General features: G+C 30.4%; 1 protein-coding gene across 1 annotated transcript in view; it reads right to left on the minus strand.

Moving 5' to 3' along the window:
* LOC139874940 (putative F-box protein At1g67623) overlaps window positions 1–5,540 on the minus strand; it is a 51,316-nt gene extending 45,776 nt beyond the window's left edge. Inside the window, exon 1 of the mRNA XM_071862330.1 lies at window positions 5,070–5,540. Coding sequence (XP_071718431.1) covers window positions 5,070–5,540 — 471 coding nt within the window. The remainder of the gene's footprint in view (window positions 1–5,069) is intronic.
* Between the last annotated feature and the right edge of the window lie 17,718 nt (window positions 5,541–23,258).

Raw genomic sequence — 23,258 nt, forward strand, 5'->3', positions numbered from 1 at the left:
ACGCTCTGATACCAACTGAAATGTCCCGTTCTTATTGATTAAAAACGTTCCATATTAATTGATTTCGTTGCGAGGTTTTGACCTCTATATGAGACGTTTTTCAAAGACTGCATTCATTTTTAAAACAAACCATAACCTTTATTTCATAAATAAAGGTTTAAAAAGCTTTACGTAGATTATCAAATAATGATAATCTAAAATATCCTGTTTACACACGACCATTACATAATGGTTTACAATACAAATATGTTACATCGAAATCAGTTTCTTGAATGCAGTTTTTACACAATATCATACAAACATGGACTCCAAATCTTGTCCTTATTTTAGTATGCAACAGCGGAAGCTCTTAATATTCACCTGAGAATAAACATGCTTTAAACGTCAACAAAAATGTTGGTGAGTTATAGGTTTAACCTATATATATCAAATCGTAACAATAGACCACAAGATTTCATATTTCAATACACATCCCATACATAGAGATAAAAATCATTCATATGGTGAACACCTGGTAACCGACAATAACAAGATGCATATATAAGAATATCCCCATCATTCCGGGACACCCTTCGGATATGATATAAATTTCGAAGTACTAAAGCATCCGGTACTTTGGATGGGGTTTGTTAGGCCCAATAGATCTATCTTTAGGATTCGCGTCAATTAGGGTGTCTGTTCCCTAATTCTTAGATTACCAGACTTAATAAAAAGGGGCATATTCGATTTCGATAATTCAACCATAGAATGTAGTTTCACGTACTTGTGTCTATTTTGTAAATCATTTATAAAACCTGCATGTATTCTCATCCCAAAAATATTAGATTTTAAAAGTGGGACTATAACTCACTTTCACAGATTTTTACTTCGTCGGGAAGTAAGACTTGGCCACTGGTTGATTCACGAACCTATAACAATATATACATATATATCAAAGTATGTTCAAAATATATTTACAACACTTTTAATATATTTTGATGTTTTAAGTTTATTAAGTCAGCTGTCCTTGTTAGTAACCTACAACTAGTTGTCCACAGTTAGATGTACAGAAATAAATCGATAAATATTATCTTGAATCAATCCACGACCCAGTGTATACGTATCTCAGTATTGATCACAACTCAAACTATATATATTTTGGAATCAACCTCAACCCTGTATAGCTAACTCCAACATTCACATATAGAGTGTCTATGGTTGTTCCGAAATATATATAGATGTGTCGACATGATAGGTCGAAACATTGTATACGTGTCTATGGTATCTCAAGATTACATAATATATAATACAAGTTGATTAAGTTATGGTTGGAATAGATTTGTTACCAATTTTCACGTAGCTAAAATGAGAAAAATTATCCAATCTTGTTTTACCCATAACTTCTTCATTTTAAATCCGTTTTGAGTGAATCAAATTGCTGTGGTTTCATATTGAACTCTATTTTATGAATCTAAACAAAAAAAGTATAGGTTTCTAGTCGGAAAAATAAGTTACAAGTCGTTTTTGTAAAGGTAGTCATTTCAGTCGAAAGAACGACGTCTAGATGACCATTTTAGAAAACATACTTCCACTTTGAGTTTAACCATAATTTTTGGATATAGTTTCATGTTCATAATAAAAATCATTTTCTCAGAATAACAACTTTTAAATCAAAGTTTATCATAGTTTTTAATTAACTAACCCAAAACAGCCCGCGGTGTTACTACGACGGCGTAAATCCGGTTTTACGGTGTTTTTCGTGTTTCCAGGTTTTAAATCATTAAGTTAGCATATCATATAGATATAGAACATGTGTTTAGTTGATTTTAAAAGTCAAGTTAGAAGGATTAACTTTTGTTTGCGAACAAGTTTAGAATTAACTAAACTATGTTCTAGTGATTACAAGTTTAAACCTTCGAATAAGATAGCTTTATATGTATGAATCGAATGATGTTATGAACATCATTACTACCTTAAGTTCCTTGGATGAACCTACTGGAAAAGAGAAAAATGGATCTAGCTTCAATGGATCCTTGGATGGCTCAAAGTTCTTGAAGCAAAATCATGACACGAAAACAAGTTCAAGTAAGATCATCACTTGAAATAAGATTGTTATAGTTATAGAAATTGAACCAAAGTTTGAATATGATTATTACCTTGTATTAGAATGATAACCTACTGTAAGAAACAAAGATTTCTTGAGGTTGGATGATCACCTTACAAGATTGGAAGTGAGCTAGCAAACTTGAAAGTATTCTTGATTTTATGAAACTAGAACTTTTGGAATTTATGAAGAACACTTAGAACTTGAAGATAGAACTTGAGAGAGTTCAATTAGATGAAGAAAATTGAAGAATGAAAGTGTTTGTAGGTGTTTTTGGTCGTTGGTGTATGGATTAGATATAAAGGATATGTAATTTTGTTTTCATGTAAATAAGTCATGAATGATTACTCATATTTTTGTAATCTTATGAGATATTTCATGCTAGTTGCCAAATGATGGTTCCCACATGTGTTAGGTGACTCACATGGGCTGCTAAGAGCTGATCATTGGAGTGTATATACTAATAGTACATACATCTAAAAGCTGTGTATTGTACGAGTACGAATACGGGTGCATACGAGTAGAATTGTTGATGAAACTGAACGAGAATGTAATTGTAAGCATTTTTGTTAAGTAGAAGTATTTTGATAAGTGTATTGAAGTCTTTAAAAAGTGTATAAATACATATTAAAACACTACATGTATATACATTTTAACTGAGTCGTTAAGTCATCGTTAGTCGTTACATGTAAGTGTTGTTTTGAAACCTTTAGGTTAACGATCTTGTTAAATGTTGTTAACCCAATGTTTATAATAACAAAAGAGATTTTAAATTATTATATTATCATGATATTATGATGTACGAATATCTCTTAATATGATATATATACATTAAATGTCGTTACAACGATAAACGTTACAAATATGTCTCGTTTCAAAATCATTAAGTTAGTAGTCTTGTTTTTACATATGTAGTTCATTGTTAATATAATTAATGATATGTTTACTTATCATAATATCATGTTAACTATATATATAACCATATATATGTCATCATATAGTTTTTTTACAAGTTTTAACGTTCGTGAATCACCGGTCAACTTGGGTGGTCAATTGTCTATATGAAACCTATTTCAATTAATCAAGTCTTAACAAGTTTGATTGCTTAACATGTTGGAAACATTTAATCATGTAAACATCAATCTCAATTAATATATATAAACATGGAAAAGTTCGGGTCACTACAATATAGCTTCTATCCGCAGCCGAATCAAATAAAACATAAGCAGGTTTATCGTCAATAAGAAACGTACCCGTAATAAGCTCCGGATCTTCCTGCGCTTCTACTGCATTAATGTTGAAGGCTCTTCTACGTCCTTGCCTATTATCATTCCCTTAGTTTGGGCACGCACTTTTATAATGGCCTGGCTTTCCACATCCGAAACAAATAACGGCGACATTACTTGTTTCGACATTATTTGTTCCTTTATTTCTGTTAGCCGCTAGTCCGTAGACTTCACACTTCGTTGCACCATGACCCGTTCTGTTGCATTTGGTGCATAACTCCCTACAAATGCTATCCGGATGGTAACTCTCACACCTTTTGCATGGAATTTTCTGCCTCTTGTTGTCATTGTTGTTATTGTTGGGATTGTTGTTGTTGCGGTTGTTATTGTTGTTGGAACGGTTGTTGTAGTTGTTGTTGGGATTACGAATGTTGTTGCGATTTATGTTGCCAATGTTATTGTTGTTGTAATGGTGACCCTTGTCACTGTTTTCTTCCCACTTCCTCTTGCCTTCTTTTATTTTGGCCTCCCCGGCCGCCTGTTCTTTATTTCTTCCCTCAATCTAGCCCATGAGTTTGTAAGCCATTCGACTTGCCTTCTGCATTGAGGTAGGTGTGGATGCACTTACATTCTCCTGAATTCTCATCGGCAGCCCCTTCACAAATGCGTCAATCTGTTCTTCTTCATCCTCAAACACTCCTGGACACAACAGAGACAACTCTGTGAATCGTTGCTCGTATGTGATGATATCGTATCCATGAGCTTATTGACTTCATTCCTGGGACGGTACTGCTCATTCAACAAGTGTTTGAATGCTGACCACGGTAGTGCGTAAGCAGCATCATGTCCCACCTGCTCGAGATGGTGTTCCACCATGTTAACGCAGTACATGTGAAAGTATGCGTGGTGTATTTCACCCTATCCTATTCAGCACATTTGCTTATTGTAAACACAGATTCGACCTTCTCAGTCCACTATTTCAGTCCAACTGGTCCTTCAGTTCCATTGAACTCTAGAGGTTTACAGGCAGTGAAAGCCTTGTAGGAGCATCCTACACGATTTCCTGTGGAGTTAGTTCCACTGCTAGACCCTGAGTGACTGTTATTATTGTGCAATGCAGCTTGTACTGTGACTATGTTCGTAGCAAGAAAAGTACAGAATTCTTCCTCGCTCATATTCAAGTTTTGTCTGGTAGTCGGTGCCATTTCCTTCAAAAATAGCCAAAAGAATTAAATTAATCATATAGAATATTAGGAGTAGTCAATAGTATTTCGTAGCATAATATGAACTTATTACTATAAAAGTCTTTTCTTCATATTAGCGTTTTATAATTGTAATTCGGGTAGTACCTACCCGTTAAAGTTCATACTTAATATTTAATATACAAATTAACTACTACAATTCTATCATGAAAAACTAAATACATTAATACTTCACGCTTAAACTTTTGGTACAATATCTTACAACCATACAATACCACTATTTTACATAGCACACGATAACTATTATACAAGGCGTGAAGTATGGTAGCTGCTGAGACAAATCTAGTTAAACTCAAATCGTTCAGTAAAAACACGCAACTCATAGGCCCAAAAACAAGACATGCATTCCAGTTTAACAAATTTTATATCCCATCCCAGGTCAAGTGGAAAATAACCGTTGTGGTCCTTGATAGTGCAGCACGTTGCGACGTCGTCAAAAGGATGGGGGTTACATAATACCCAACAACGTTGTAACAAATCAAAAACCTTAGTTCTCACCTCAACCACCAATTCCGTTACCAGTGAAAATGTTCGATTAAGAATTTGTAATCCGAGGTTCTTTTTCTCTGTTTGGTGACAGGCAAACATGACCAAACCATAAACATAACATGCTTCTTTAAGTTGCATATTCGAAGCTTTCTCTAATGAATGAAGCCCTATATTGGGGTATATAGAATCAAAATAAGCCCTCAAACCGTAGCGGAAAATTGCATTAGGGTTTCCAGAATATATAGCCATAAAGTAAATATGGGCCAACTTATGGTTTCCCCAAGGTGAGATACACCACCTATCAAAGGAAATCCTTTTATAAACCAAGGCATGCTCGGAATGCCTTTCAAATGCTTTACAAACCAACTTTGCCAAAAATAATTGAGTCGATGAATCCTGAACCACTCTAGACACGATTTCAATAATCATTTCCTGTGGCAGATCTTCTAAAATATTTGATTTTCTAACCCTAACATCCATTTTTGTATTTCATTTTAAAGTGTAAAAGAGATGAAAATTTTACTTAGGTCTGTAGAAGAAGATGATGGGAAATAACAAGACATAATAAGCAATTTCACATATAGCATAAAACCACAAGCACGCTATAATACATATATTACAAGACATGGTAAAAGTTAATAACTGCGAATTCTTCATTCGGATTTATTTGCTTCTTTTTTTGGACTTAGTTCATTTTGCTAATTTCTTACCGATGCCCATAACACCCCTATTACGAGCAGTCATTTTTACACCCTTTTTAGAAGGACCTAGTCTCTTAGATGTTCCAGGTCGATAATCAAAGTTTAAGTAGTACGGGTGTTTACGGTATGAATAGTCAGGATTATTCCTGATAACTAATGGTCCATCGGGTTTGGGATCGGGTTTCTCTATTTTGATGGATAAAGATTTCCCCTTATTATTTTTCTTTCCTTTATTATACTGTACCGGTGTAATTTCTACTACTTCATCGAAATCCTCTTCGGGATTCTCTTCCGGTTCCTCAGGAAATTGTGAATCTTCCCAGTATTTTTCTTCTTCATCAGTGACACCATCGACTAACTTTAGCCTTGGGACAATGGTTGAAGATTTTGACTCACTATTTGAGTCGCTTGAGTGACTATTGTAATCGGAGTCGCTTGAGAGACTAACATGATCGGATGAAGTCATCTATCACATAATAATAAGCATGTTAAGAGATTAATATATCATATAATATTTACATGTTAAGGATATAAAGTTTCCAACAAAAATGTTAAGCAATCGTTTTTAAAGTAGACACGGTCGAAGTCCAGACTCACTAATGCATCCTAACAAACTCGGTTAGACACACTAATTCGAATTTCTGGTTCTCTAAGACCAACGCTCTGATATCAACTGAAATGCCTAGTTCATATTGATTATAAACGTTTCATATTAATTGATTTCGTTGCGAGGTTTTGACCTCTATATGAGACGTTTTTCAAAGCTTGCATTCGTTTTAAAATCAAACCATAACCTTTATTTTATCGACAAAGGTTTAAAAGACATAACATAGATTATCAATCAAAGATAATATAAAATACAACGTTTTCACACTAAGCATTACATAATGGTTTACAAACTATATTACAAAACATGAATCCCGAATGCAAGTTTTAATATTATACAAGCATGCTGACTTCAAAATCCTGACCAAGATAGCATGCAAACAGCGAAAGCTCTTAATAATCACCAGAAAATAAAACATGCTTAAAACGTCAACAAAAATGTTGGTGAGTCATAGGTTAACCTATACAATAAATCTTAATAATAGACCACAAGATTTCATTTTCATAACAACATACATGAACACTCATCTGTATAAAAATCATTCATATGTCGAACAACTGGTAACCGACATTAACAAAATGCATCTAGAATATCCCCAATCATACAGGAACACTCATCTGTATAATAATAATCGAAGTACTAAAGCATCCATAACCTGGATGGGGTTGTTAGGCCCAATAGATCTATCTTCAGGATTCGCGTCAATTAGTGGCCAGTTCACTAATTCTTAGGTTACCAAGCAAAAAGAGTGATATCCGGTGTAATAATTCATTCATAGAATGCAATTTCAAGTACTTGTGTCTATCTTGTAAAACATTTACAAAACTGCATGGATTCTCATCCCAAAATATTAGATAGTAAAAATGGGACTATAACTCACTTGAACAGATTTTCAAATCGTTGAAAATTAGACTTGGCCTCGAATCGATTCACGGATATATATATATATATATATATATATATATATATATATATATATATATATATATATATATATATATATATATATATATATGTATATGTAATAGAATTATATTCATATCATATTTTCAATTACGTGTGGTGATTTAAGTTTTCAAGTTAGTAGTCCATCGTTAGTAGTCCAATAGTCCAATATATAATCTTAGAATTTAATCAAGATGTATTATATTCAAATTATTATAGACTCAATCATGACCCATGGTATGCGTATTGTCTTAGAATTAACCCAGACGTATTGTGTACATGGTGTCTTACGATCTATCCGAACGTATTGTATAACTATTGTCTTAACTAATCAAGATTATATTATATTGTCTCTGACTTAACCAAGACTAGTATATTACAAGGAAATAGTCATGACATGTTTAAATACATGTAGGATATAGGAAAAGTTAGCTAGGATATGGTTAGTATAGATTTTGTTAAAAAAATCCCGTAGCCATTTAAGCTTTTTCTAACCAATATTGTTTTACCCATAATTTCTTCATTACAAATCGGTTTTGAGTGATTCAAATTGCTATAGTTTTGTAATGAACTCAGTTTTATAAAACTAAATTGAAAAAGTGGTGGTTTATAGTCGGAGTTACAGGTTACAAGTCCATTTAGAAAGAGGTGGTCATTTCTGTCGAAAGAACGACATCTTGATGACCATTTTGAAAAATATACTTCTACTTTGGGTTTAACCATAATTTTAAGATATATTATCATGTTCATATGAAACAAAATTTTCCCAGAAAACAAACTTTCAATTCAAAGTTTAAGATAGTTTTTAATTATCCAACTCAAAACAGCCCCCGGTTTCACTACGACGGCGTATGTTCAGTTTTACGGTGTTATTTGTGTTTACAAGTTTTAAATCCTTATGTTAGCATATCATATAGATATATTACATGTGTTTAATTGTTTTTAAAAGTCAAGTTAGAACGATTAACTTTGTTTGCAAACAAGTTTAGAATTAACTAAACTATGTTTTAGTGATTACCGGTTATATACTCCGAATAAGATAGCTATATAAATATGTATCGAATAAGGTTATGAATAAGGTTAATAACTCAAGTTTAGAAGGTAAACCTACTGGAAAATATGAGAAATAATCTTGAGATTGAAAGGATCTTTGATGGCTTGAAAACTCTTGAAGTAGAATCATGGAATGAAAACAAGTTCAAGTAAAATTACTACTTGATTTAAGATAGTTATGTTTATAGAATTTAATCAAAGCTTAGATATAATTATTACCTTGATTTAGAATGACAACCTACTGAGATAAATGAAGGTTTCTCGATCTTGGATGATTACTTGAAATGGATTTGAAAGATTGAAAGTAATCGTGCAAACTTGAAAGATTTCTAGAAGTGTTCTTGAATGATTGTTTTGTATGATGATTTATGTTTGGATTTTTGAGCTAGATTGATGTTGATTTTAATGAAGATGATGAAGAACACTTAGAACATAATGATAGAACAAGAGAGAGATCAAATGGATGAAAGAAAATTGAAAAATGCATGTGTGTGTGTTGTGTCAAAAAACGTGGTCATGCATGTCCATATATGCAAGTTGTAATTTGATTTTTAGTGTAATAATTCTTGCTAGTTGCCAAATGGTTGGTTCCACATGTTTGTTGACTATCTAAGGCTGCTAAGGAGCAAATTTTTATTGGTATATATCAATAGTATATACATCTAGAAGCTGCGTATAATACGGGTACAAATACCGTATGAATATGAGTATAATTCTTGAGAAAATTGAATGCGAATACGAGTATAGTTATCTTTATTGAGTATAAGTATTTTGATATATGTAACTAAGTCTTTCAAAAGTGTATTAATACATCTTAATACGATACATATGTATTCAATTAAATTTAGGAGTTATTACGTCGTTAAACGTTACGTATATATATCGTTTCGAAACCTTTAAGTTAGTAGTCTCATTTTATGTATCCAACCCATTGTTAATATACTTAATGAGATACTTAATTACCATTTTATCAACTTATATATATATATATATATATATATATATATATATATATATATATATATATATATATATATATATATATATATATATATATATATATATATATATATATATCATCATTTTTACAAGTTATAACGTTCGTGAATTGTCGGACGAACTGGGTGGTCAAACGTTTACAACAAACCCGTTTCAATTAATCAAGTCTTAACATGTTTGATTGCTTAACATGTTGGAAAAATTAATGTATGTAAATATTAATCTCATATATATATTTACGGAAAAATCCGGGTCGTTACATTGTTCGTGAATCAAAGGCCAACCTAACAATTGTCATCTCCGTTGTGTCTGCATAATTTCCTGCAATATTGAATCACAATATTGATACGTTAGTTACAGTCTCATTTTTATTATCTAATATTATTACTAGTATTATTAGTAGTATTATTATTATTATTATTTTTATTATTATCATTATTATTATTATTATTATTATTATTATTATTATTATTATTATTATTATTATTATTATTATTATTATTATTATTATTATTAACATTAATATTAGTATTATTATTAATATGATTGTTATAATTATTATCACTGATATTATTATTAAAATTATTAAAATTATCGTTATTATCATTATATTTAAAATTATCAATTTTTATTATCATTATTATTAATATTATTATCATGATTATTATTATTAGTATTATCATTAAGATTATTACTAAAATTATCATTTTTATTAAAATTATCATTATTATTAAAATTATCATTTTTATCATTATTATTATTATTTTTTATTATTATCATTATTATTATTATTATTATTATTATTATTATTATTATTATTATTATTATTATTATTATTATTATTATTATTATTATTATTATTATTATTATTATAATTATTATTATTATTATGAAAATTAAGATTTTAATAACTTTGTTAAGGTTATGGTTATAAAAATAAAGATTTTAAATACAAATATTATTATGAGAATAATTAAAATTAAAATTTATTTATGATTTGAATGAATTATTAATCATTAATATTCTTATCATTAATAATATTACTAATATTATCATTAGTAAATATTATTAGTATTATCATTATTTTTATTATCACTGTTATTAGTATTATTGCAATAAATATTAACTATATAAAAATACATTACAATTATATTAATATTACATATCACTATATTTTTATCATTAAAATGATATTAATTATGCTATATATAAATTATATTATATTAATCAATATATAAACATATATTCTTATCACATATAAACCTTAATATAAATTTTTATTATTAATATATTATAATGAATGAAAAAAATTATATTATTAAACTACTTTAATAAGTATTTATTATATTAATATTAATAAATGTACTATGAAAATAAATATTATATACTTAAAAAATATAGAATAAAAATAAGCTATTTAATTATTAATATCACATATAATTAATTAATATATTACAAATAATAATATATAAACTTGTTTAATTATTATTATATATTTTAATATATATAATTGATATAGGTTCGTGAATCCGAGGCCAACCCTGCATTGTTCAGTTCCGTCGTATGCATATTTTACTACAAAATATCGTATCGTGAGTTTATTTGATCTCTTTTACTCTTTACATTTTTGGGCTGAGAATACATGCAATGTTTTAATAAATATTTTACAAAATTTATACGCGTGAGTTTCATTTGCTCCCTTTTTAAATACTTTTGCAATCTATATTTTTGGGCTGAGAATACATGAAATGCTTTTATAAATGTTTGACGAAATAGACACAAGTAAAACATTCCTCGAATGAATTGTTATACCAGGTATCCCTGTTTATTTTAGCTTGGTAACCTAAGAATTAGTGAACTGTCCACTAATTGACGCGAATCCTAAAGGTAGATCTATGGGCACTAACACCCCCCATTCTGGAAAATGGAATGCTTTAGTACTTCGAGGTTTATATTATACAGATGAGATACCTGTATTACAGACGAGAGGTTCTGTATGTTTTGGGGATATTCTATATGCATCTTTGTTAAGGTCGATTACCAGGCAATGTTATAGAGAGAATGATTTTATACACATGTTATGTGTATGTTATTTTGTGCACGAGATATGTGTACGGTTATTAAAAATCGCGAAGCAACCTACGGGGGAGAAAAGGGTACGTCCCTGCCTCTGCTAAGCATTTATGAAAAATCATTTTTGTACACGAGATATGTGTACTATATTTAAAAATCGCGAGGCAACCTACGGGGGAGAATAGGATACGGACCTATCTCTACCAAGCAAATTAAAATCTTGTGGTCTATTAAAATTACTAAAATCATTGTTTATTATAAACCTATGAACTCACCAACCTTTTGGTTGACACTTTTAAACATGTTTATTCTCAGGTATGAAAGAAATCTTCCGCTGTGCATTTGCTCATTTTAAAGACATTACATGGAGTCGTTCATGACATATTTCAAAAGATGTTGCATTCAAATCATTTGAGTTCAAAAAGATCGTTATTAAATAAATGATAGATTAGTCATTTATATTTGGGAAACATGATAATATCATTGATAGGCATATTTGTAAATTTTCATTGAAATGAAAGTTTGTCTTTTAAAAGAATGTAATGCGTGTAAAACGTATCATATAGAGGTCAGTACCTCGCAATGGGATCAGATGTTGATGTATTCGTCCATATGGATTTGGACGGGTCGTTTCAATTTCACTAGTATATAATACTCATATACGTTTATACACTTCGTCGGTATATGTTAACTTAGTGGTCAAATTCTGTGAAATAGTGAATATGATGAATGAAATTTTTTGTTTTTTCATTATATTCAATCATTGAAAAAATTAAAATAAAAAATATGTGATTTTTTTTAAATATATGTAAAGTATTTATAATTTGAAAGTGGGATTCTAAGTCCCATTTCAAATTATTGTATGTTTATATCTGTATTGTATGTATATTGTCAATTGTACACAACAGGGTAAAACAGTGAACTTTCAAAGACTGGCATTAAGTTCAGCAAAAACTACTAACTTTGACGACAAGACGAAAAACAAATGTGATGTAACAGATGATGGAATGAACAAATGATGTGCACCATTTATCATTCAAACAACCAACAATATGTTTGGAAACTTTGGTAAAATTTTAATCATTTTTCTACGCTAATCACCCTCATGAATTTAAATTTTTACTGATTTCTTGCAAATGAGGGCATTGTAAGATCTTAAGTGTGGGAAGGGATTAAATTCTTTTAGTTTAAACATATTATTAATACACTTAGTTAAATTGCCAAATTTTGTAAAAATTTGAAAATTTTTCAATTAAATGAATTCAAAATCATGTTTATACATATTTATGAACGATAAAACTTGGTTTTAATACCGAAATTATTGTTACCTCGGAAAGGACATAAATTGATAAACAAACCTAAAACGCTAGAATTCATTTAAAAATGGAATAGACGAGAATAAAAAGGCAAAGAAAAAAAAATAACTAAAAGCTAAGTGTGGGAAAAATTACCAAGTTATTTAAAACATTTATCACACATTTTTGTACAAGATTATTGCAGGTACTTTTGTTTTGGACTAAACCAATCAGTTTTACCCAGTTTACTGTAATATAAATGGAAGAAATATGGATCTACACGATGAATCAATTCCATCATTACAGGAAGTAAAGTCTTCCGAAAAAGACACGCGCTTCTTGATTTAGGTCAGGAAGTTGTCGTCCAGACCAGCTGTAGGTTGACGAAAAATCTAGAAAAGTCATCTCTAAAATCAGCAGGAAATCCAAAGGCCTTAGCATCAAACAGGGTCGCCAAGTGGTCAGACTTATCCTAACCATGAGAGGATCTGTCTCGTAAAATGGGGAGGGCGCCGTGCAAATTAGCTGGATAAGACTAATGAATCAGATCCCCAGAAAGGATAATCTCCTTAAAGATCAAAAATCAGCATTTAAACTCGATATTACTCAATCCTTGAGATTGACCTTAAAGATTGAGAATTCAAACTCATGGAATTCAATGATATCTAAACTCGAGCTTGAACGAGAAAATATTTTGATCAAAATTAAAACCGATATGTTTTCAGAAAAACCTATTTTTAATGCGTTCATTACCAATGAACGTAAAATTCTAAGATTTCATCAGAATTCATTAGGTCACCTGAACTAAATCGGGTGTCAACCGTAAGAACGGTGTGTCATACCCCCAAATAGGGCCGGGGGCAAATATGACATTTCAATATCATCACACAATTATATAAATGAGAACGACTCTAAATGAAACATTTTAATAAAATCAATAATTGAATTTGCAGCAGAAACGAAATTGTTGTACATGGTAACCACAAATGAAATAAATGTTTAACAATGATAAGATATAAATAATGCGGACTTCAATGCATCAGCAAGCAAAGCAACATAGGGCAGCACATAAGCTATTCTTCACCCGAGACAAATATGCTTAAATGTCAACACAATGGTTGAGTGAACATCATAGGTTTAATAATCAATAAGTTTAGACCACAAGATTTAGTTCAAAACATCAAAATATCCAATACGCCATGAGTTATAATATCGAGCTAAACATTAACCCCTGACACTATACGGGTGTCGGTAATCATTATTATGTACCCTTGACAATCGGTCAATGGGTAGAGACGTCGCTCTCAATAGGTGATCAAGCATATTTTCACGGGGTCAAGGTGAACCTACGCTTGAGTGCATAAAGGGGTTAAGGACTAACAACATTCGGACCTCCGACGCTTAGTCGTGGATAACCCACGTCGGTATCGTTTCGATCCCGACAGGGTAGCCGATTTGAGAGTCCACCAACAACCTAGCATACGAGGTTGAGTGGCCCAAAGACATGAAGGTTTCATAGTTCAATACATACCTGAAAGTCTTAGAAAGATCGTAAGAATCTTTGTTCGTACGATAGAGATTTGTATGCTTTTAGTTTACGTATTAGTAAACGAATGAATGTCTAGGGTTTTATGAGCTATGTATTTATAGGCTCACGAATTAGGGTTTTGGTAGAATCCTTTCCCTAATTAAATGCAATCTCATCCTTAACTAACTTTCGTTATTTAAGGAATAGAATCCGTAGTGATTATATCGTACATTCCTCTAGAATGTACCGGACCCATATGCAAGTAAACGAACTCGCATCAGATGGTATAGACGCATAGTGTGCGGCTATACCCGTGACACACGCCTTTTTGTGTGATTTAATGCCTTGGATGCGCATCCGCATAGCCTTGCGGATATGCGTATCATTAAGTCCCCCCAGTTCGATGTTATATACAAATGAAATAAAGTGTATGACGTCGAACTAGCAAGAAATAATGGATACACAATTGAGCTTTTCAAATTCGCTAAACCAGATAAGCATGCTTAATAGTGCCAATATAAGTATTAGTCAGATGTCAATTGTAACCGGACAGCTCTGTGAGAGTATTTAAATATATTTGCGTAACCGGATACTGTTGTAGCATTTAATGCAATGTATGCGTGCAGTCACCAACATGTGTTTTCGGCTGCAATACCACTGACCGAGGTGACAACTGTCACTGTTTACTGAAAAGGTAATGATTGTAATTATGCAACCGCCTGTTGATGCTAACGTGCACCGGACCTCTTAACAAGGTAAATAGCCTTAGATTGATACATGTGTACGGCTGTCATCATACCCGCGTTTCCTTTTAAGTCTTCAAATTTGCTCTATAAATAGCCTTTTGGCTTTTTCATATCTCACCATCTTTTTCCTTTTCGAGACAATCTTCTTGAAAGGACCCGTTCATATACATTATAAACGATTCACAATAGTTGATTACATTGCGAGGTATTTGACCTCTATATGATACATTTTACAAACATTGCATTCGTTTTTAAAAGACAATCTTTCTTTACATCGAAAATTGACAGGCATGCATACCATTTCATAATATCCACTATCCAACTATAAATTGATTTAATAATAATCTTTGATGAACTCAATGACTCGAATGCAACGTTCTTCGAAATATGCTATGAAAGACTCCAAGTAATATCTTTAAAATGAGCAAATGCACAGCGGAAGATTTCTTTAACACCTGAGAATAAACATGCTTTAAAGTGTCAACCAAAAGGTTGGTGAGTTCATTAGTTTATCATAATCATTTATTTCCATCATTTTAATAGACCACAAGAATTTCATTTCCAGTTCTCATAAATATACGTCCCATGCATAGAGACAAAAATAATCATTCATATGGTGAACACCTGGTAACCGACATTAACTAGATACATATAAGAATATCCCCTATCATTCCGGGATCCTCCTTCGGACATGATATAAATTTCGAAGTACTAAAGCATCCGGTACTTTGGATGGGGTTTGTTAGGCCCAATAGATCTATCTTTAGGATTCGCGTCAATTAGGGTGTCTGTTCCCTAATTCTTAGATTACCAGACTTTAATAAAAAGGGGCATATTCGATTTCGATAATTCAACCATAGAATGTAGTTTCAATTACTTGTGTCTATTTCGTCAAACATTTATAAAAGCGCATGTATTCTCAGTCCCAAAAATATAAAGGGTAAAAAGGCAAATGAAACTCACCATACTGTATTTCGTAGTAAAAATACATATAACGTCATTGAACAAGTGCAAGGTTGGCCTCGGATTCACGAACCTAAATTAATTATATATATTTATGTGTTGGTCAATATTTGTCTAACAAATTAGGTCAAGTCATAGTGTACCACAATCCTAATGCTCGAGACTAATATGCAAAAGTCAACAAAAGTAAATTTGACTCAAAATAATTTCCAAAAATCTATACATGATTAATATATAGTTTAAATATCGTTGTTTTATATTTTTAAATATTTTTAAAAGATTTATTGGAGTAAATAATATAATTTATTTATTAATAAATAAAATTTATTAAATTTATATAATAAAATATACTTTTATATATATTAAGTTATAAAATTTATAGGGTTCATTTAATATCATAAAGATAATATGATAGGTATTATTAAAGTAAGTTATTACACGTAGTAAAATATGTTTGTATCACATATTTATTTGATAAAATAATATCTATAATGATAGTAAGTAAAAGTTATATTATTTTGTAATAATAATTATTATTATAAAAATATCAATATTTATAATTACTAAGATGACATTAGATAAAACGATAATTCTAATTATGATAACTTTAATATTTACGATAATTTTTAATATTATCTTTAAAATAATAATTCTATTTAAAATAATAATAATAATAATGATATTTTATAGTAACAATGACATTTCTATTAAAATGATAATTTTTGTTAAAATGATAGTTTTAATACTAACGATACTTTTAATAATAATAGTAATGATAAAAATAATAAGAACGATAATTTTATCTAAATCAATATCTTATAATATTTTAATTTCATCATGATACTCTTACCCATTATTTCCTAATCGTTTCATTTAATAGCTTTTAATCGTCTTTTATATCGTGTTCATAATAATGATAATAATAGTAATCAAAATAATTAGGTGTTACAAATATTTGTTTTAATTACACTAATATTAATAATGATAGTTACTATAACATTATTCACGATAATACTAATAATTATCTTAATGATAATATAGTAATAATAATAATAATAACAATAACAATAACCATTTTTAAATAATGATATATATATATTAATAATGGTAATAATAATAATAATAATACCAATAATAATAATAATAATAATTGGATAATAATAATAATAATACTAATTATAACTTTAACGATAATAACGATAGTAATAATAAAAAAAATAACAATTTTTAATGATAAATCCCTTTTATTGATAAAGATAATAATAATGATAATAATAAGATAAAACTAGAACGACGATAAAAACGACGATAATAATAATCATTTTTAATAAAAATATCGAAAATTCAATTGATTATAACTTCTAATCCGTTCATCGAAACCATTCGATATCTAAAGGAAAAGTTCTTAATTTTTCGCTAGCTTTCCAAGGACATGCATATCTTATACCTTATCTCAACTGCAAGTGTAACTAATTCAACATTTAACCTAACCTGTCTAAGGGCAATATCAAAAGTACAAGCATGCATAATCCTAAATACTCGAGCACTAATCAGGGATACACTATTAGTATGTAAAAGTTAAATTATGAGTACTCACGTATCAATATTGAGATTCAATATTGCAGGAAAGGTACGTAGACGCAACGGAAATGATAAACACTATATTGACCTCACGAGTATACCCATGTACCATACTCAATCACCTCCATAGCTATAACCCATAATTTCCTTAATCCTATCCCACTCGAAAAACAATTTCGAAATCACTCGGACAGCACTCCGTCGTAATATTTTATGTATATTAATAATATCTTGAAATAATACGGAGTAAATATATATATGTAAATCGATTGAGAGAGTTTAGAGAAAAATATTTTCAAGTTTCTATGAAATAATGAAACCTATTGAATTCTATTTATAATAGATTTTTGAATTATTAAAGTGAATTATTAAAGTATGAATTATTAAAGTGAATTATTAAAGTATGAATTATTAAAGTGAATTATTAAAGTATGAATTATTAAAGTAAATTATTAAAGTATGAATTATTAAAGTGAATTATTAAAGTATGAATTATTAAAGTGAATTATTAAAGTTAAAGTAAAGTAAAAACAAAGTAAAGGTAAAGTTTAAGTATAGTAAAAGTATAAAACTATGTACGTATAATACGCGTATAAATATATATAATATTAATTTAAATCGTTATATATATAAAATAAAATATAAATATCGTTATCTTTATCATACTAGTTAAGTAATGAGTTGTCAAAAGTGGTTCTAGATATTTATAAAAGTTATATACGTTTTAATAATAAAGTTCTTTTTAAACTGAAAACGTTTTTGTACGTTTAAAACTAAATAGATCAATCGAGTCTTTATGAGATTCAATCTTCCACTATCCTTTGTCTAGTTCTCAATGATTGACAATTTGTTCTTATTTATAAATCACTTTACCATTTTCCGAATATTGTTAAAATGGAAAGATTTCTCAAATCAACGTGAGCCTTTCAACAGAGACTTGTAATCATAATTCAATATATCTAATAATTCAATCATTTGATCTTATCTTCTAATTCCATTGATAAACATTTTGAAACAGATACAATCATATAAAGTATTTAATCTAATATTTTGTTTACGTTTCAAGTTATAATATATATACACATATACATATATAATCATATTCGTTTAATGGTTCGTGAATCGTTGGAACTTGGTCGAGGTTGAATGAATGTATGAACATAGTTTAAAATTCTTGAAATTTAACTTAACAAATATTGCTTATCGTGTCAGAAACATATAAAGATTAAAGTTTAAATTTGGTTGGAAATTTCCGGGTTGTCACAGTACATACCCGTTAAAGAAATTTCGTCCCGAAATTTGAGTGGAAAGGTCGTGAATGATAATAAGTATGTTTTCATGATGCATACGGGCTAAAAATTAGAGTTTTATCATCAGCGAATAATTTGGATAAACAATCCATTTATATGAAGAGTACGAATGAAGCTAACATAGAAGAGTGAAATGAGTAAGTGTAGATTCATCTTATCATTTGACGTAGATATGATTGATTCCCAGATTTTAAGGGATTTGAAGAAAATCTTCTTAATAAGATTTGACTCTCCGGTAATCAAGGGAATTAGGATCCGCTTTAAATGCGATCATCCATTTTAATTGTTTTGTTGGAGATTTTCTTATAAATTCACCTCCTTCATTTCCTTACAACCCACACCTTCTGTTGATGCATTTTATGCAAGTCCCTAGACATCTACCCACGTCCATTGCAGGTACAACAGTTTACAGGCCACCATGATTGCTCGTTATTATCCTATACATGTTTGTATGTGGTTACAGGAACTGCAAGAACGAGATTTAGATGTTTGACTATGTTAGACTTAGTTAGATGTACGAGTGAAGCCTCACTAGTACGATTGACAGGCTCATACGCACGGTTGATGCTGAGCTAAGTCACAATTACAACCTAAATGAGAAGACACGAGTGAGTGATCACCCGTACTGCTGATGAAGCCAACTCGTACGTGTGATGAATGAATCGTATGGGTGAGTCAACATCAGGGGTATATAAAGTCTTATGTTCTTCATTTTAGGTTAAGCCTCTCATTTGTTACACACACTCAGATCTAGTGAGCTCCTCCAATTTTCTCTCAGTCCAAATCACCCAGGTGGTGAATAATAGCTCTAGGTGTTGATCTAATCACACTTGATTTAGTTGTGGTTTGACTAAATTAATCAAAAAAAATTAACCTATTCACTAGAGGATTTGATTCACTTATTCCGCCATTGTGTGAGTTAAATCTGTTGATTTCTAAGTTCCTAGTCATGTTTCATCACCTTCTATTCTTTCCCCCTCAACTCATATTTTAAAGTATTCATCAATATGCTCCATCCAGTTCTGATTCTCGATATACTTCTAACTTTCATATCGGTCATTCTTCTTTTTCATCTACCGCCGGAAGAATCTATTTACTTCTACTATACTCTTGGGTTTATAGTGTTTCTAGTTCTCCCGTGTCTTTATATTGCTATATGCATCGATATATATGGTTTATAATTTCTGGTTTATCGTTGGGCTTTATATGTTCCCTTATATTTCAAAGTCTCTGCTTCTGTCTTCTATAATCATTATCATTAACAGTTAATGCTCTCTTTTATTTGCTGCAATTTATACCCCAATTTTTATTTCGGAGTTTTGTCCTTTTGTTTCTTCTTCTTGCGATTAAGCACCGCTTGTAATGGTCCATAATTCACTGATGTGAATTTCAGAATGAACATTGTTAATGTTCTAGGAAGGAAATTGTGATGGCACGATCTTGACTTGTCAAATTACTAGAATACCTTGGAAAAGGCCGAATCATCAAGAAATATTTTCTTGATATTTTAGAGGTTAAATAGAATACAAGAGTCGTATAACATGACACATGATGATATTATGATCTGTGAATCATCACGTTCCATTTAGAAACTCAGCATGACTTACTGTAATATAATCACGTTGATCAAGTGTCATTATATTATACTAATTCATGCTTCAGTTCCCAACACTACTTCAAAATATTCCTATTTTAAACTTGAATGTTTCAGAATTTAGAAACTAAAATAGTTTCTTTTATGATGTAATACAGATAGTGCGAAGAGGTAAATGATTTCAAATAAGAAAAATTAAGAAAATATCTTCAGAAATATGGAGGATATTTATAATGAAAGATATGATGATATTTTAGAATTTCTAATATCAGAGGATGATGAAGAATATTGTTCGCAGGGGTTTAGAGTCAGGAGCAAGGTATTCGTTAATGACTTCAGCAGGTACTGAATCATTTGGATCCTTTGAAGTCAAGTTCAGTCTTTGTAATTTGTCCAAAGCCTCCTTCCTACTTTGCTCAATCCGTTTTCCAGTTCCAAAACTTCTCTTTTTCTGCGCTTTGCCAGCACACTTCATCATTATCATTCAGCTTTTACCGTTTAAAGTCGTTTTTAGTTTTTGTTGCTTCATCAGCATTTTTTCCATTTTCGGAGAACCAATTCTTAGTTCGGAGTGTTTTTTAGAAACTTCACATTCAAATTAAGTCCAGAAGATAGACGTTATATATACACATATAACTGTTGGCGTAGACATGCTGCGAGATTTCAAAATACTGATTGCTAATTCCCAATGATTCGTATGGCAATTCTCATTACAAGATGCGAATGAGTAAATGATGGGGTTTCAATAAATAATTATAATGACTTTTTGGAGAGGCTAAAGTCAAAGGGTAATGAAGTTGTTGGTACATCTGCTAATAATGTGGTGGAATGTAAAAGGTTCCCTAGTAACGATGGTGTATATCTCAAGGTTATAATAAGGTTAGTCTGACTGAAAAGTTGAAGTTGACTTGCTGGAGCTGTGACAAAACTGGCTACTTTGAATAGGAGTCGCAAAGTTATTTTTGCTAATAAATGCCAAAGAATCTGACGCGGATACGTTGTTTAAACTTTTACTTTGGTTTCAAGAGTTTTTCGGGTACATAACTGTGGGTAACATGTGGTTGGATCATCATCTCGATTGCTCATCATTCGAAGTGTCTTCAGAAATTTTCGAAGGGTTTGAACACAGATTGTAATCGTTAACATACATTTGATGTTCTAACACAGTTTTGAAGTCAAAATATAGCTTGTGAAAGATGTAAGGATCTAAGAGTGATGATTTTGGTCATATCTCGAGTTGAATTTTGAGATTTCAAAATCAAAAAATGTAATTAAATTTTGAATGGGTATGGTTGTTTTGATTTCTATAAAAGAATGTATATTGTTGTGAAAGTAGGGAGTATAATAGATAATTTGCTGAATCAGATTCGAAGAATGTAATATATTATTTGTGAATTTATATATCTCTCGGGTATTATCTGAAATGTCCCGTTCTTATTGATTAAAAACGTTCCATATTAATTGATTTCGTTGCGAGGTTTTGACCTCTATATGAGACGTTTTTCAAAGACTGCATTCATTTTAAAATAAAACATAACCTTTATTTCATCAATAAAGGTTTAAAAAGCTTTACGTAGATTATCAAATAATGATAATCTAAAATATCATGTTTACACACGACCATTACATAATGGTTTACAATACAAATATGTTACAACAAAATAAGTTTCTTGAATGCAGTTTTTACACAATATCATACAAGCATGGACTCCAAATCTCGTCCTTATTTAAGTATGCGACAGCGGAAGCTCTTAATAATCACCTGAGAATAAACATGCTTAAAACGTCAACAAAAATGTTGGTGAGTTATAGGTTTAACCTATATATATCAAATCATAATAATAGACCACAAGATTTCATATTTCAATACACATCCCATACATAGAGATAAAAATCATTCATATGGTGAACGACTGGTAACCGACATTAACAAAATGCATATATAAGAATATCCCCATCATTCCGGGACACCCTTCGGATATGATATAAATTTCGAAGTACTAAAGCATCCGGTACTTTGGATGGGGTTTGTTAGGCCCAATAGATCTATCTTTAGGATTCGCGTCAATTAGGGTGTATGTTCCCTAATTCTTAGATTACCAGACTTAATAAAAAGGGGCATATTCGATTTCGATAATTCAACCATAGAATGTAGTTTCACGTACTTGTGTCTATTTTGTAAATCATTTATAAAACCTGCATGTATTCTCATCCCAAAAATATTAGATTTTAAAAGTGGGACTATAACTCACTTTCACAGATTTTTACTTCGTCGGGAAGTAAGACTTGGCCACTGGTTGATTCACGAACCTATAACAATATATACATATATATCAAAGTATGTTCAAAATATATTTACAACACTTTTAATATATTTTGATGTTTTAAGTTTATTAAGTCAGCTGTCCTCGTTAGTAACCTACAACTAGTTGTCCACAGTTAGATGTACAGAACTAAATCGATAAATATTATCTTGAATCAATCCACGACCCAGTGTATACGTATCTCAGTATTGATCACAACTCAAACTATATATATTTTGGAATCAACCTCAACCCTGTATAGCTAACTCCAACATTCACATATAGAGTGTCTATGGTTGTTCCGAAATATATATAGATGTGTCGACATGATAGGTCGAAACATTGTATACGTGTCTATGGTATCTCAAGATTACATAATATACAATACAAGTTGATTAAGTTATGGTTGGAATAGATTTGTTACCAAATTTTCACGTAGCTAAAATGAGAAAAATTATCCAATCTTGTTTTACCCATAACTTCTTCATTTTAAATCCGTT

The sequence above is a fragment of the Rutidosis leptorrhynchoides genome, chromosome 11 (assembly GCF_046630445.1).
Source record: "Rutidosis leptorrhynchoides isolate AG116_Rl617_1_P2 chromosome 11, CSIRO_AGI_Rlap_v1, whole genome shotgun sequence".
Lineage (NCBI taxonomy): Eukaryota > Viridiplantae > Streptophyta > Magnoliopsida > Asterales > Asteraceae > Rutidosis > Rutidosis leptorrhynchoides.